The sequence below is a fragment of the Salmo salar genome, chromosome ssa16, assembly GCF_905237065.1.
Source record: "Salmo salar chromosome ssa16, Ssal_v3.1, whole genome shotgun sequence".
NCBI lineage: Eukaryota > Metazoa > Chordata > Actinopteri > Salmoniformes > Salmonidae > Salmo > Salmo salar.
In genome coordinates this window covers 17,086,948-17,103,060 of record NC_059457.1, presented here as the reverse complement: position 1 = coordinate 17,103,060, position 16,113 = coordinate 17,086,948, and the positions used below count along the sequence as shown (strand labels likewise).

Below are 16,113 nucleotides of genomic sequence, written 5' to 3'. Positions count from 1 at the left end.
GCAAAAATAACTGATGCTGGAGACTCATATCTCCCTCACTAACTTTAAGCACCAGCTGTCAGAGCAGCTCACAGATCACTGCACCTGTACATAGCTCATCAAACTACCTCATCCCCATACTGTTATTTATTTTGCTCCTTTGCACCCCAGTATCTCTACTTGCACGCTCATCTTCTGCACGTCTATCACTCCAGTTTAATTGCTATGTTGTAATTATTTCGCCACTATGGCCTATTTATGGCCTTACCTCCCTTATCCTACCTCATTTGCACATGCTGTATATAGATTTTTCTATTTTATTATTGACTGTATGTTTGTTTATTCCATGTGTAACTCTGTGTTGTTTGTGTTGCACTGATTTGCTTTATCTTGGCCAGGTCGCTGTTGTAAATGAGAACTTGTTCTCAACTAGCCTACCTGGTTAAAAAAATATAGGGAATATGTTGCTGTTTCGAGTATATCTACATGATCATAATGATAATCTAAGTGGGTCAATGAGGTTTAATTTATCGCATTGTGAGGACTGCAAAGTCTTCCTGGTTTCATTGGTCAACTAACATTTACTTTGATATATTTAGCACCTACTATAAGCCATGTGTATTAACTTTAAATCCCTTGTCACACCTGATGTGAGACACACACACATCTGTGATTAGATAAACGAGGACTAGGAGAATGTCATAAAGACAGATGTACTGTACACAGACATGGGAGACGAATGTTACTATCCGTTAAAGTTGATGTTCAGCTCTGATTTCATCCCTCTTGTCACATCAGTCTCCACAGCGGTGTCTCGTTATGGCTGGTGTTTGTCCAGATATGTCATAGCGTGTATAAATATAGGCATGCTGTTGCTGTGTCCTGATTTAGGTTGAGAAAAGGTTAGAACCACACGGGACATCTTTTTGTTGTGGCGTCTGAGTTATTCCCTCCGGTGTCACTACAGACAACCTGTCAGAGACTGTGTCGTGGGGAATCTGGGATGGTATGTTGATGAGTTCTGCTGCTATTTAAAGGATACGTATGGTATGAGGTGCTGCATTAATCACCAACATTTGCTGGTCAGTTTTAGCAGCAGAGTAGTAATGTAGAAACCCTCTACCTATTGGTTAGAGGCAATGTTGGTTGGGGTTGAAGGGGCGGCAGGTACCCTAGTGGTTAGAGCGTTGGGCCAGTAAGAAAGACCTTTCTTCTGGAACTTGTCAGTCTATTCTTGTTCTGAGAAGTGAAGGCTATTCCATGTGTGAAATTGCTTAGGGGTTGAAGCTGTTGAGAAGCCTTTTTGTCCTAGACTTGGCTCTCCGGTACCGGTTGCCATGCGGTAGCAGAGAGAACAGTCTATGACTGGGATGGCTGGGGTCTTTTAGGGCCTTCCTCTGACACTGCCTGGTGTAGAGGTTCTGGATGGCAGGCAGCTTAGCCCCAGTGATGTACTGGGCCATACACGCTGCGGTCAATCATCTCCTTTGTCTTGATCATGTTGAGGGATAGGTTGTTTCTGGCACCACCCGGCCAGGTCTCTGACCTCCTCCCTATAGGCTGTCTCATCGTTGTCGGTGATCAGGCCTACCACTGTTGTCGTCTGCAAACTTAATGATGGTGTTGGAGTTGTGCCTGGCCATGCAGTCGTGGGTGAACAGGGAGTACAGGAGGGGACTGAGCACGTACCCCTGAGGGGCTCCAGTGTTTAGGATCAGCGTGGCAGATGTGTTGCTACCTACCCTCACCATCTGGGGGCGGCATTTCAGAAAGTCCAGGATCCAGTTGCAAAGGGAGGTGTTTAGTCCCAGGATCCTTAGCTTAGTGATAAGCTTTGAGGGCGCTATGGTGTAAACGCTGAACTGTAGTCAATGAATAGCATTCTCATGTCAGTGTTCCTTTTGTCCAGGTGGGAAAGGGCAGTGTGGAGTGCAATAGAGATTGCATTATCTGTGGATCTGTTTGAGCGGTATGAAAATTGGAGTGGGTCTAGGGTTTCTGGGATGATGGTGTTAATGTGAGCCATTACCAGCCTTTCAAAGCACTTCATGGCTACGAACGTGAGTGCTACGGGTCAGTATTCATTTAGGCAGGTTACCTTAGTGCTCGTGGGCACAGGGACTATGGTGGTCTGCTTGAAGCATGTTGGTATTACAGCCTCAATCAGGGACATGTTGAAAATGTCAGTGAAGACATCTGCCAGTTGGTCAGCACATGCCCGGAGCACACGTCCTGGTAATCCGTCTGGCCCAGCAGCCTTGTTAATGTTGACCTGTTTAAAGGTCTTACTCACATCGACTATGGAGAGCGTGATCACACAGTCGTCCAAACTAGCTGATGCTCTCATGCATATCTCAGTGTTGCTTCCCTCGAAGCGAGCATAGAAGTGATTTAGCTCGTCTGGTAGGCTCGTGTCACTGGGGAGCTCGCGGCTGTGCTTCCCTTTGTAGTCTGTAATAGTTTGCAGGCCCTGCCACATCCGACGAGCGTCAGAGCCGGTGTAGAACGATTCAATCTTAGTCCTGTATTGGCGCTTTGCCTGTTTTGATGGTTCGTCTGAGGGCATAGCGGGATTTCTTTATAAACTTTTGGGTTAGAGTCCCACACCTTGAAAGCGGCAGCTCTAACCTTTAGCGCAGTGCGAATGTTGCCTTAATCCATGGCTTCTGGTTGGGGTACAGTCAATGTGGGGATGACGTCCTCGATGCACTTATTGATAAAGCCAGTGACTGATATGTGGTACTCCTCAATGCCATCGGAAGAATCCCGTAACATATTTCAGTCTGTGCTACCAAAACAGGCCTGTAGTTTAGCATCTGCTTCATCTTGCCATTTTTTTATAGACATTCACTGGTGCTTCCTGCTTACATTTTTGCTTGTCATCAAGAATCAGGAGGATAGAATTATGGTCAGATTTGCCAAATGGAAGGCGAAGGAGAGCTTTGTACGTGTCTCTGTGTGTGGAGTAAAGGTGATCTAGAATTTTCTTTTCCCTCTGGATGCGCGTTTAACATGCTGATAGAAATGAGGTAAAACTGATTTCAGTTTCCCTGCATTAAAGTCCCCGGCCACTAGGAGCGCCGTGAGTGGTTCCTCTTTTGCTTATTTCCTTATACAGCTAACTCAGTGCCAGCGTCTGTCTGGTGGTAAATTAACAGCCACAAAATGTTTTATGAAAGCTCTCTTGGCAAATATTGTGGTCTACAGCTTATGAGATACTCTACTTCAGGCGAGCAAAATCTAGAGAATTCCTTAGATTTCGTGCATCAGCTGTTGTTTACAGATATACACAGACCACCCCCCTCGTCTTACCGGAGTGTGCTGTTCTGTCTAGCCGGTGCAGTGTATATCCTGCTAGCTGACTGTTTTCCATGTCGCCATCCTGCCACAATTCGGTGTAACATAAGATGTTCGTTTTTTATGTCCCGTTGGTAGGATATTCGTGTTCGTACCTCGTCTAATTTATTCTCCAATGATTGTACGTTGGCAAGTAATATTGATGGTGAGGGCAGATTTCCCATGCTAAGGGCAGATTTAAGTCTTGGTTCAAACAAACTAGTTGAAGCCCATCTGGTACATCCTCAGCCTGCTCACAGTTCTTCAGCCTGTCCTCACTTTGAATGTTTCAAAAACACCTCTAATATCAGGCTCCATTGTCCAAGAACCGTATCTCTGAATGTACAAAGCAAATATCTCCCTGAACTCTTACAGTATGCTGTAGTTAGTGTTCCCCTGGAAATGTGAGATACAACCCAGGTGTTGTCACAGACTGCTGTGAGAAACAACCCACTGATGTGTTGGGATTGAGAACCAACAGCATGCTGTGGAGAGAGCACTGAGATTTAGGCTCTGGGCCAGGGAAATGCCAGTGCTCTGTGTAATGCTCTAACTCTCTGTGTGTACACTAGTCTCTGGAAATTGTTCTCTCTTTGACCATTTAAGGTGTTGCTGGCAAAGGAAAGGGCAAATGCAACATCAATCATGCTAGCTGTCACTCGAAGACTCATGTGCGATTGTTGTCTGATAATTGTCCGTGTTCAAGGTACTTAAAATATGCCCTGTTCACCCTTAAAATACTCCAGTGCCACAACACAAATCTTTAGGTTTATCTGACTTTATCTTGATACATTAGTGACAATATGTTACTTTTTGGGCGACCTGACCAAATTCACATAGGAATGTGAGTTATTGATCTATCATTCTACTTGAAAGCAAGTCTAAGAAACGATAGATGTGCTATACTCTATTCCTATGCTTCCCATTTTTATGTTTTTACTTTCGGTTTTGTACGCCAGCTGGAACAACAGTATTTTTCGTTATGGAATATATATTTCACAGCGGTTTAGATGGTACAATGATTCTCTACATTTTACCTTTTTTTGTCACATTAACTGAAATTAGTCTAACTTTTAGGCGAGAGTTTTAGCAACCAGGAAATTTCCAACCAGAGCAATTTCTGCATAGTGCAACTTTAAGATCTGAGCATGTCACCAGCCTTACCAGTGTAGTAGAGGCTTAATCTTAGAACCCATAACCAATATTGCATCCACCATGGCTAGCTACTCATAACTTGATTAACATTTGTTAAGTCTGTCACTAGGGACAATTGGAGTCTCTATGTTAACACTCAGACCAATCCCATGTGTCAGTCTCTCACTGACTCCATGTTGTCTTCTCTATGCCTGCCTGCAGTCCAATGGCCACCACATCTCCATGGGTGGTGACCTCTACCAGGAGAGACTGTCTCGGCTGGAGGGTGACAAGGAATCCCTGGTGCTTCAGGTACTGTACAATACACAACACCATGCCGTAGCTAGTAGCTATTTACCCAGGCAACTTTAATGGTCATTAAATGTTACAATAGTATTGATTTAGTCTAGGCTGCCACGGTCAGTTGATCTAGGAGGTTCTGAACGTCTCCAGCACCCCTCTATCCGTGCATTGATGGTCTGTCATACAAGATCCATGGGGTCTGCAGTGACCCTCTTCAGTAACAACTGTCCGCGATCAAATGCTAAGTGGGCTTTTTAGTGCAATGAAGTGTAATGAATGTAGCCTGGTCCCAGATCTGTTTGTGGTATATAGCCAACTCACAACATTGTTTGGGAATGACAACCACCATAGGAGTTGGCTATAAGGCACAAATAGATCTGGGACGGCGCTATATAATAAACTTGGTGTAATAACAAAAACTCAATCAACTCCATTACTTTGCAAATACAAAGCACTATGCACCATAATTATGTTAATGTTACATTTGTAATGACAGAGTAACTACACAGGTATAAGAGTTACTTAGTGTTACCCTTGTGTACCTGTGCAGGTGAGTGTGTTGACAGACCAGGTGGAGGCGCAGGGGGAGAAGATAAGGGACTTGGACATGTGTCTGGATGAACACCGGGAGAAACTGAACGCCACTGAGGAGATGCTACAACAGGTCAGTTTGGACGGGACGGCCCCTGAAAATGGGTCTTTGTTGAAGTTATATTGTCAAAGCTGCTGAACAACAGAACCCAGCAAGCATGCTGTGTGTGTGTGTGTGTGTGTGTGTGTGTGTGTGTGTGTGTGTGTGTGTGTGTGTGTGTGTGTGTGTGTGTGTGTGTGTGTGTGTGTGTGTGTGTGTGTGTGTGTGTGTGTGTGTGTGTGTGTGTGTGTGTGTGTGTGTGTGTGTGTTTATTTAGCGTGTTTTGTTATTTCGCAGGAGCTCCTGTGCAGAACGACTCTAGAGACTCAGAAACTGGACCTAATGGCTGAGGTGTCCAACTTGAAACTGAAGCTGAACTCATTTGAGAAGGACATACTGCACTTTGACTTCAGGGACAGTGAGGTATGGGATGGGAGGCCTCTGTTTAACCTCTCTGGGGTATGTGGGACGGTAGCGTCCCACTCGCCAACAGCCAGTGAAATAGCAGAGCGCCAAATTCAAAACAACAAAAATCTCATAATTCAAATTTCTCACACATACAAGTATTATACACCATTTTAAAGATAAACTTCTCCTTAATCCAACCATAGTGTCTGATTTCAAAAAGGCTTTACGGTGAAAGCATAGCATTAGATTATGTTAGGACAGCACCTAGACAAGAAAAACCACACAGCCATTTTGCAAGGAGAGGCGTCACAAAAAAACAGAAATAGAGCTAAAATGAATCACTAACCTTTGATGTACATCAGATGGCACTCATAGGACTTCATGTTACACAATACATGTATGTTTTGCTCGATGAAGTTCATATTTATATCCAAAAACCCCATTTTACATTCGCGTGTAATGTTGAGAAATGTTTTGCCTCCAAAACCTCCGGTGAATGAGCACATCAATTTACAGAAATACTCATCATAAACGTTGATAAAATATGCATAGAATTAAAGATACACTTCTCCTTAATGCAACCGCTGTGTCAGATTTAAAAAAAGCTTTACGGTGAAAGCACACTTTGCAATAATCTGAGTACAGCGCTCAGTCACCAAAACAAGCCATACAGATACCCGCCATGTTGTGGAGTCAACAAAAGTCAGAAATAGCATTATAAATATTCACTTACCTTTTGATCTTCATCGGAATGCACTCCCAGGAATCCCAGTTCCACAGTAAATGTTCATTTTGTTCGATAAAGTTAATCTCTATGTCCAAATACCTCCATTTTGTTTGCGCGTTAGGTTCACTATTCCAAATGCAGAAGGCGCGTGCACTTAAGTCCAGACGAAAAGTAAAAAAGTTCTATTACAGTTTGTAAAAACATGTCAAACGATGTGTAGAATCAATCTTTAGGATGTTTTTATCATAAATCTTCAAAAATATTCCAACCGGACAATTCCTTTGTCTTCATAAAGGAAAGAGAACTGAGCTCGTGAGCGTAACTAAAATAATGGCCGACTGCCAGACACCTGACTGAAACAGCTCTTATTCGCTCCCCAAAGCCTGAAACAACGTTCTAAAGACTGTTGACATCTAGTTGAAGCCTTAGGAAGTGCAATATGACCCCATAGACACTGTATATTAGATAGGCAATCACTTGAAAAACTACAGACCTCAGATTTCCACACTTCCTGGTTGGCTTTTTCTCAGGTTTCTGCCTGTCATATGAGTTCTGTTATACTCTCAGACATCATTCAAACAGTTTTAGAAACTTCAGAGTGTTGTCTATCCAAATCTACTAATTATATGCATATTCTAGCTTTTGGGCATGAGTAGCAGGCAGTTTACTCTGGGCACGCTTTTCATCCGGACGTAAAAATACTGCCCCCTTACCCCGATGAAGTTGAGGACTGATTCTTCTTAGTCTTTCTCTTTCTGACACGCTGACACTTACCCTTTCATGCTGCCTGACACCTGTTTGGGGGAGGGAAGGCTTGCATCATCATGTGCTCAAAACCGTAGTGTGTTGGGGCAATGGAGACAAATCACTTCCAAGGGAATGTCAGCCTTGCCATGGCCAGAGGCACTGTAATTGTGTTATGTTTGAAGGTATGAATGAGTTGCTCTTACATGAATGTGAAGCTTCAGGGTTTTGATAATAGGAAATTGGGAGATGTATTTTTCCTCTGGTTGTATGGTTGCAAACAATGAACAAAAGGTGATGTTCATATCTTGTTTATGTGGAAGTTTGGAGAAAAGGAGAACAGAGGGGGTGTGTATTTGGACTCCAATGAACTGTGGTGGATTCTTGGACAGCTCTCAAACACGTCATGTTGTTGTGGCACAGCCGTCTCTTCCAGTCCACTGGAACAGTGGGCTGCTGTCCAGTATGTTCCGCTTCACAGCCTATCTGGGAGAGCAGAGCACAGAGGCACTCCCCACCGGAGGCACTTTCCTGTCACATCTCTTAACCTGCTCTGGGATTTCGACTGTCTCTGCAAAGCAGTCCCTCCAGAACAGATATGGTCTCCATGGGGATCAGTAGTAGGCCTTGGACTATGTAGGAGAAAACTATAATATGATTCTCGGGAAAGGCCTCTTTCGATAAAAAAAAAAAAATGAAAAGAAGTTATCATTTTCTTTGATAAGGAAAAGCCACACACTCTAATGGCTCCGATGCAATACGTTTAATCAACCGTTTAATCAACCGCTTCGACACCTTAACTGCCTTCATCAGGGTTCAAAATACTTTTTTAAATAAAAATGAAAACCAAGGCCAAGATTTAAAGCGGAACTGATATGCTCCAATCAACCTACAACATTGTTTTACATGTCGATGTTCGGTAACCTTGTTGAACGTGATGTTATGAAAATGCTTTTAGAACATATTAATGTTTTTTGAGCGCCTAGTACAAGTTTAGAGAGATGTTGCCGCAGCCATATTGAAACAACGTCATGGTAATGGTAGAGCGTCCGCACACCTACTTTACTCATGGCTTTTTAATTAAGACTGATCAAGAAGTTAATAAACTTAAAGCTAAAACGACCAATTTGAAATGGAAAAACAATCAAATGCAAACAATAATGTTAACCTCTCTAGGGTATGTGGGACGAAATCGTCCCACCTACTCAACAGCCAGTGGAATCCCGTGGCGCGATATTCAAATACCTTAGAAATGCTATTACTTCAATTTCTCAAACATATGACTATTTTACACCATTTTAAAGACAAGACTCTCGTTAAACTAACCACACTGTCCGATTTCAAAAAGGCTTTACAACGAAAGCAAAATATTAGATGTCAGCAGAGTACCCAGCCAGAAATAATCAGACACCCATTTTTCAAGCTAGCATATAATGTCACATAAACCCAAACCACAGCTAAATGCAGCACTAACCTTTGATGATCTTCATCAGATGACACTCCTAGGACATTATGTTATACAATACATGCATGTTTTGTTGAATCAAGTTCATATTTATATTAAAAAAACAGCTTTTTACAACCGCATGTGACGTTCAGAACTAGCATACCCACCGCAAACTTCCGGTGAATTTACTAAATTACTCACGATAAACGTTCACAAAAAACACAACAATTATTTTAAGAATTATAGATACAGAACTCCTTTATGCAATCGCTATGTCCGATTTTCAAATAGCTTTTCGGTGAAATCACATTTTGCAATATTCTGAGTAGATAGCTCGCCATCACGGGCTAGCTATTTTGACACCCACCAAGTTTGGCCCTCACCAAACTCAGATTTACTATAAGAAAAATTTGATTACCTTTGCTGTTCTTCGTCAGAATGCACTCCCAGGACTTCTACTTCAATAACAAATGTTGGTTTGGTTCAAAATAATCCATAGTTATGTTCAAATATCCTCTGTTTTGTTTGTGCATTCAAGACACTATCCGAAGGGTGACGCGCACGACGCGTTTCGTGACAAAATAATTCTAAATATTCCATTACCGTACTTTGAAGCATGTTAACCTGTTGGGTCTAGGGGGCAGCATTTGCACGTCTGGATAAAATAAATGTACCCGATTTAATCTGGTTACTAATCCTACCCAGTAACTAGAATATGCATATACTTATTATATATGGATAGAAAACACTCTAAAGTTTCCAAAACTGTTTGAATGGTGTCTGTGAGTATAACAGAACTCATTTGGCAGGCAAAACCCTGAGACATTTTCTGACAGGAAGTGGATACCTGATGTGTTGTATTGACTTTAAACCTATCCCATTGAAAAACACAGGGGTTTAGGAATATTTTGGCACTTCCTATTGCTTCCACTAGATGTCACCAGCCTTTACAAAGTGTTTTGAGTCTTCTGGAGGGAGATCTGACCGAACAAGAGCCATGGAACGGTGATGTCCCATTAGACACCTGGCGCGCTAGTTCATGTTGGGTACCCTCGTTCCAATACGTTATAAAAGAGTATGCATTCGTCCACCTTGAATATTATTCATGTTCTGGTTAAAAAAGGCCCTAATGATTTATGCTATACAACGTTTGACATGTTTGAACGAACGGAAATATATTTTTCCCCTCGTTCATGACGAGAAGTCCGGCTGGCTTACATCATGTGCTAACGAGACGGAGATTTTTGGACATAAATGATGAGCTTTTTTGAACAAAACTACATTCGTTATGGACCTGTGATACCTGGAAGTGACATCTGATGAAGAGAATCAAAGGTAATGGATTATTTACATAGTATTTTCGATTTTAGATCTCCCCAACATGACGTCTAGTCTGTATCGCAACGCGTATTTTTCTGGGCGCAGTGCTCAGATTATTGCAAAGTGTGATTTCCCAGTAAGGTTATTTTTAAATCTGGCAAGTTGATTGCGTTCAAGAGATGTAAATCTATAATTCTTTAAATGACAATATAATATTTTACCAATGTTTTCTAATTTTAATTATTTAATTTCTGACGCTGACTTGACTGCCGGTTATTGGAGGGAAACGATTTCCTCAACATCAATGCCATAGTAAAACGCTGTTTTTGTATATAAATATGAACTTGATAGAACTAAAAATGCATGCATTGTCTAACATAATGTCCTAGGAGTGTCATCTGATGGAGATTGTAAAAGGTTAGTGCATCATTTTAGCTGGTTTTATGGTTTTGGTGACCCTGTCTTTGACTTGACAAAACATTACACACAACTCTTGTAAATGTACTGTCCTAACATACTCTAAATTTATGCTTTCGCCGTAAAACCTTTTTGAAATCGTAAAACGTGGTTAGATTAAGGAGATGTTTATCTTTCAAATGGTGTAACATAGTTGTATTTTTGAAAAATTTGAATTTTGACATTTATTTGGATTCAAATTTGCCGCTCTTGAAATGCACCTGCTGTTGATGGAGTGCACCACGGGTGGCACGCTAGCGTCCCACCTAGCCCCAAGAGGTTAACCACTGTTTAAAATCATTTTTTATGCGATTTTTCTCGTAAAAAAGCGATAATATTCCGACCGGGAAACCCTGTTTTCGTTCAAAGACGAAAAAATAAAAACATGGTGTCGGCTCGAGTCTCATTGTTCTCTGATCGACCACTATCCAAATGCGCTACTGTTTTTCAGCCAGGGGCTCCAAAGTCATCATTCAACGTTTTGCCGCCTTCTGAGAGCCTATGGGAGCCGTAGGAAGTGTCACGTTACAGCAGAGATCCTCAGTTTTCAATAAAGACAGTGTAGAAGGCCAAGAAATGGTCAGAGAGGGCACTTCCTGTAAGGAATCTTCTCAGGTTTTTGCCTGCCATATGAGTTCTGTTATACTCACAGACACCATTCAAACAGTTTTAGAAACTTTAGGGTGTTTTCTATCCAAATCAAATCAAAAATTCTATGCATATTCTAGTTTCTGGGCAGTAGTAATAACCAGATTAAATCGGGTACGTTTTTTTATCCGGCCGTGCAAATACTGCCCCCTACCCTAGAGAGGTTAACAAGCCTGTATAGTCAGGTCAAAAATCCACTTGCATACGCATTTGAGCTCATTCAGCTGTAGGTTACATTACAGTGATTTTCACATAGGCAGGGGCATCAGATCGAACGTTAACTGTTACCCGAAATTAACATTAGCAAGCTAGCTGAATGCATGACGTCCAGAATAACAAAGCATGTAGCTAGCGTCATCAATCCTGTATAGTCCAGTCAAAGCCCACTTGCATATGTTTTTGTGTTCATTTAGCGAGCAAGGTCTAGCTGTTAAACATTACAGTAGTTTTGACCTGGGCATCGGATCGTGCTTTGTTAGCCAGCTAGCTAACAAGGTTACTAGGTTTGCTAACTGCACGGTAATGCCAACAATAATAGTCACTTTTGCAGGCAGATATTGTGTACACTATACATAAAACAGTATTCAATATGGTTTGCGGTGAGGGACTTCAAATGTGCCAAATTAGGAAAGGCTATCTAGCTTGCTGGGCTAGAAACAGCTGGCTAAAAAAACTAGTTTTCAGTCGATGCAAGCTAGCTAGCTAAGTGTTATGAAAGAGTTAGCTACAGACCGGTAGGGATGTTAAGTGTCCCCTCTTATTAAATCAATTGCAGCTAGTTGTGAGACATCAAATGATGCTGCCAATGTCCATAGTGAAATTCATAATCCATTGTAAAATCCTGCACTGTAGCAAGCTGTTCTGCTAACGTCACTACAGTAGCTAGCAAAATATTCATCAATGATAGCAGTTTGCTGTGTTTTTGAACTAGTTGGCTAGATATGATAGCTGACCTTGCATAGCACAGTATAAGTGTTTTTGTCAATTTAGCGTTCATGTCATGTTACATGTTACTCTAACAGGATAGCCTTTTACAAAATAACTTATTTTCATATTTTTTGTTGTTGTCAAAATAAAGACATTCCCAGTGAGGCTACTAACATGCCTTGTAATCTGGGATGCCTTTCAGATTAACCATTCAAGTGATGTCATTGATGACATGTTATCAAGGTTACTCCTGAGGTGCTGACCTGTTGAACCCTCTACAACTACTGTGATTATTATTTGACACTGCTGGTCATCTATGAACGTTTGAACATCTTGGCCATGTACTGTCATAATCTCAACCTGGCACAGCCAGAAGAGGACTGGCCACCCCTCAGAGTCTGGTTCCTCTCTAGGTTTCTTCCTAGGTTCCTGCCTTTCTAGGGAGTTTTTCCTAGCCAATGTGCTTTTACATCTGCATTGCTTGCTGTTTAGGGTTTTAGGCTGGGTTTCTGTATAGCACTTTGACATTGGCTGATATAAAAAGAGCTTTATAAGTAAATGTAATTGATTGATCAAGATGACAGCATGCAGTAGTCGGATGAGGCTATTTTCAAAAGTTTTTACATTAGTTTTTCAGTAAGGCTAGGAACATACTACTTTATCACATTTGGTTATCAAAATCACCTTAACTTACTAAAGTGTTTCAGTTCATCTTTAATGTATGTTACATTGCTTGTTCCTCTGGGATCATGTGCTATCTTACTGATTTATCAAGCCATCAGGGTGACTGTTGCTCTATGACTCCTTTTACTTCTGAGAAATTCTCTGATTTAACAAGCATGTATATAGCTTCCCTCCTTCCCCAGTGTAAGGCAGTCTTTCTCTCCCCTCTCAGGACATGGGTATGGAGATTAATGAGCTGAGGTACAAAGTGACTGAGATGGAGAGTGAAAGACTACAGTATGAGAAGAAACTGAAATCCACTAAGGTTAGTTATCATGAGTTAGGGTTGGCTACCTACACTGCAGTACGTAAGCATAATTCTGCAGATAATTATCTACTTCCAAAAGGAAAACTTTTCACTAGCCATTTATTCTTTACACGTATATCATTTTTCTTTTGACTACATGTCAACTCTTGGGTATCTCCTCCTCCTTTTTGGCATCTCTTCTCTTATGACATCTCTCTTTTTCTCTTTTTTCTTGGCTTACCTCCCTCTCCACTGCTACTAGTCGCTAATGGCCAAGCTTTCTAGCCTGAAAATCAAAGTGGGCCAGCTGCAGTATGAGAAACAGAGGAACGAGCACAAACTGCAGGCACTGAAGGTTGGCTTCTCCCAGGGTTTCTGCTTGTTGCCATCTAATGTCTTTCTACTTTTTACTTTGGTTTGGTTTTTGAGCAAGATTGTTTCAACTGCTGTTTTTTGTGTTTTTGTTTTTACCTATTTCTAGGTTAAATTAAAGGGGTGTGTTATCAGAAAAATAATCTAAAACACACTGATCCAAATGATTTAAATTCATAATTTTTTTGGTGCCAGTGAAAGCACTTAAACATGTAAATGTAAACCCTAAAATACACCTTCCTTTAGGCGACACCCACAAGGCACCAGTTTAAGCATATACTGTAGCACGTGTAAACCACTTTACATGTGCTTTTTGGCTTTCTTTGCCCTCATTTGTTTCTTTCTTTTCCTCCCTCCCTTCTTCTCATGGATGAAATGCCATCTGAAAGATTGATTAATTTCTCAGTTTGCCTTTTAGTTTGTTTTGAAAGAATCCATGCTTGATGTTCTATCCCATGACCTTTTGACACTAGCCTGGTCCCAGATCTGTTTCTGCTGTTTTCCCAACACCTGCTGTCATTGTCACGTCAATTGAGTTGGCAAGACAGCACAAACAGGATTGGGACCAGGCCAACCACCCCAGACTCCTGCACTGACCCCTACATCCCCACCTCCCCCTCTTAAACACATACATCCAGAGCAGGTGTGACCATTGTCTCTGCCTGCCAAGTCAGCATCTGAATGGTTGTTGTGGTTTGTTTGTGGTGATGGGTGTTGGGTATGAAAGGGGGTAAAATAGGGAGGGGGGTGGGGGTGGGGGGGTGATAAGTCAGTGGCCACATTCCCGGCTGACTACGTTGCAGACGCCTGCCAGATCTCACAACGCCTGCATAGGTGGCTAACATATCAGTTAACCGCACCATATGATATAGTAATCTGATGCTCTACTGCACAGTCGATGACGTGGCACACAGCCATTGGCAATGCAACGTCTGCAATTTAGTCGGTCTGGAATGCAGCCAGTGTTTTTTGGGAGGATGTCCCTGACTAACTGTTGTGTGTTGACAGGAGGAGCTGGCGACGCTGAGGAGGCAGCTGGAGGGAAGGGACAGAGAGGTGAGGAGGTTACACGGCGAGACTGGGTTCAGAGCCATCACCCCGGGTGGCATGGACAGTGGAGACAGAGGTGAGATCATGGACCATATTCACTGTTTCTCTGTGTCTTTACTCTATGGGGTGGTTTTCCGGACACAGATTAAGCCTAGTCCTAGACTAAAAGCATGAAGTGCGGCAGGTAGTCTAGCGGATAAGAGCGTTCGGCCAGTAACCAAAAGGTTGCTGGTTCAAATCCCGAACCGACTAGGTGAAAAAACTGTCTGTGCTCTTGAACAAGGCACTTAACCATAATTTCCCCAGGGTCGCTCGCCGTCGACAATGGTTGATCCCAGGCAGTGACCCCACTCTCCGAGGGTGTTTCATGTAGTGGGATATGCAAAAAAATAAAATATTTTCCAATAGGACAAATGTAAGCACCCACCTAATTATTATAATACTGTATTATTATTATGTCTTTCAAATGTGGTTCTTTGTCCAAGACTAGCCTAAATATGTGTCTGGGAAACCATCCCTATAAGAGAAGCATGTTCCATTAAGCCCAGATGATAACATTTTGGTTAAGCTTTACTTAAAGCCGACAGTTATAATGCATTATAACGTGTTCTAAGCATGTATGAGCATTTGTCTTATTATGCTTAAAAAATATTATCTAAAATGTCTGTCGTATTTTGTGACCAATCAACATGATTTAAAAGAATCCAGTCTTGACAGAAGTCATGATGGACAGTCTTCAGAATCTGGAGCCAGTTTTTGTTTCATACAGTAATTTTGTGTCCTGTTTAGTCTCTCACCCAGATGAAACTCTTAAAAAGAGGCTGAAAGAGAAACGTAAGGTTATGGGTTTTATCAATGCTTGTATTTATTATTATTTGCTCTTGCACAACTGTCACTGTTGCATGAATGACCCATCTGAACCTTGCTCCTCCATAACCCATTGGAAAGCTATTTAATACAATGTATTCTCTGTGAAATTGTATTTTAGAACTCAAAGAAGTGAATGAAAAGATGATATCAGTGGTTTATATTGCAGAAAGATTGGCCTTTATGTACTTTAAGAATGGTAAAGTAAGTTGACTTAATGGAAAGATCTTAAAGATGAAATCTGTTAGTTTTTTTGTTCTCCCTGGCAACCAGATGAAGTTCAAATGCAAATAGTGTGAAACGCAACCTGCACACAACAACAAGAAATATATGCTGTTCAAATGAACTCACCTGCGCCTCTTTGGTATTGTGATTTCTACAGCCTCAAAAACGTTCTACACAACATATTGATTACAATGGGAATCAAACTTACGGATTGTGCTTTAATTAAGACTGCCCTAGGGAATAAGAAAGATACTCCCCTACGTATTATTTGGAAATAAAACTTTACATTTTTCTCTATACGCCATCATTTGGGATTTTAGATCAAATGTTTTGAGGCGACAGTACAGAATTTCACCTTTTATTTGAGCCTATTTTCATACATACAGTGCATTCGGAAAGTATTCAGACCCCTTTTCCACATTTTGTTACTAAAATATATTAAGTAATTTTTTTCCCTCATCAGTCTACACACAATACCCCATAATGACAAAGTAAAAACAGGTTTTTAGAAAGTTTTCCAAATGTATTACAAATAAAAAAAGGTACCTTATTTACATATAAGTATTCAG

The 16,113-nt window shown here is 41.4% G+C and overlaps 1 protein-coding gene across 5 annotated transcripts in view; it reads left to right on the top strand.

Moving 5' to 3' along the window:
- LOC106573299 (liprin-beta-1) overlaps positions 1 to 16,113 on the top strand; it is a 90,643-nt gene that overhangs the window by 31,863 nt on the left and 42,667 nt on the right. For 2 of the 5 annotated variants that reach the window (XM_014148231.2, XM_014148230.2), the window contains exons 4-10: positions 4,672 to 4,761; positions 5,303 to 5,416; positions 5,681 to 5,806; positions 12,956 to 13,048; positions 13,293 to 13,385; positions 14,411 to 14,528; positions 15,242 to 15,286. In XM_014148231.2, the coding sequence (XP_014003706.2) occupies positions 4,672 to 4,761; positions 5,303 to 5,416; positions 5,681 to 5,806; positions 12,956 to 13,048; positions 13,293 to 13,385; positions 14,411 to 14,528; positions 15,242 to 15,286 (679 nt within the window). The remainder of the gene's footprint in view (positions 1 to 4,671; positions 4,762 to 5,302; positions 5,417 to 5,680; positions 5,807 to 12,955; positions 13,049 to 13,292; positions 13,386 to 14,410; positions 14,529 to 15,241; positions 15,287 to 16,113) is intronic. The other 3 variants (XM_014148233.2, XM_014148232.2, XM_014148234.2) reach the window with 3 other exon arrangements.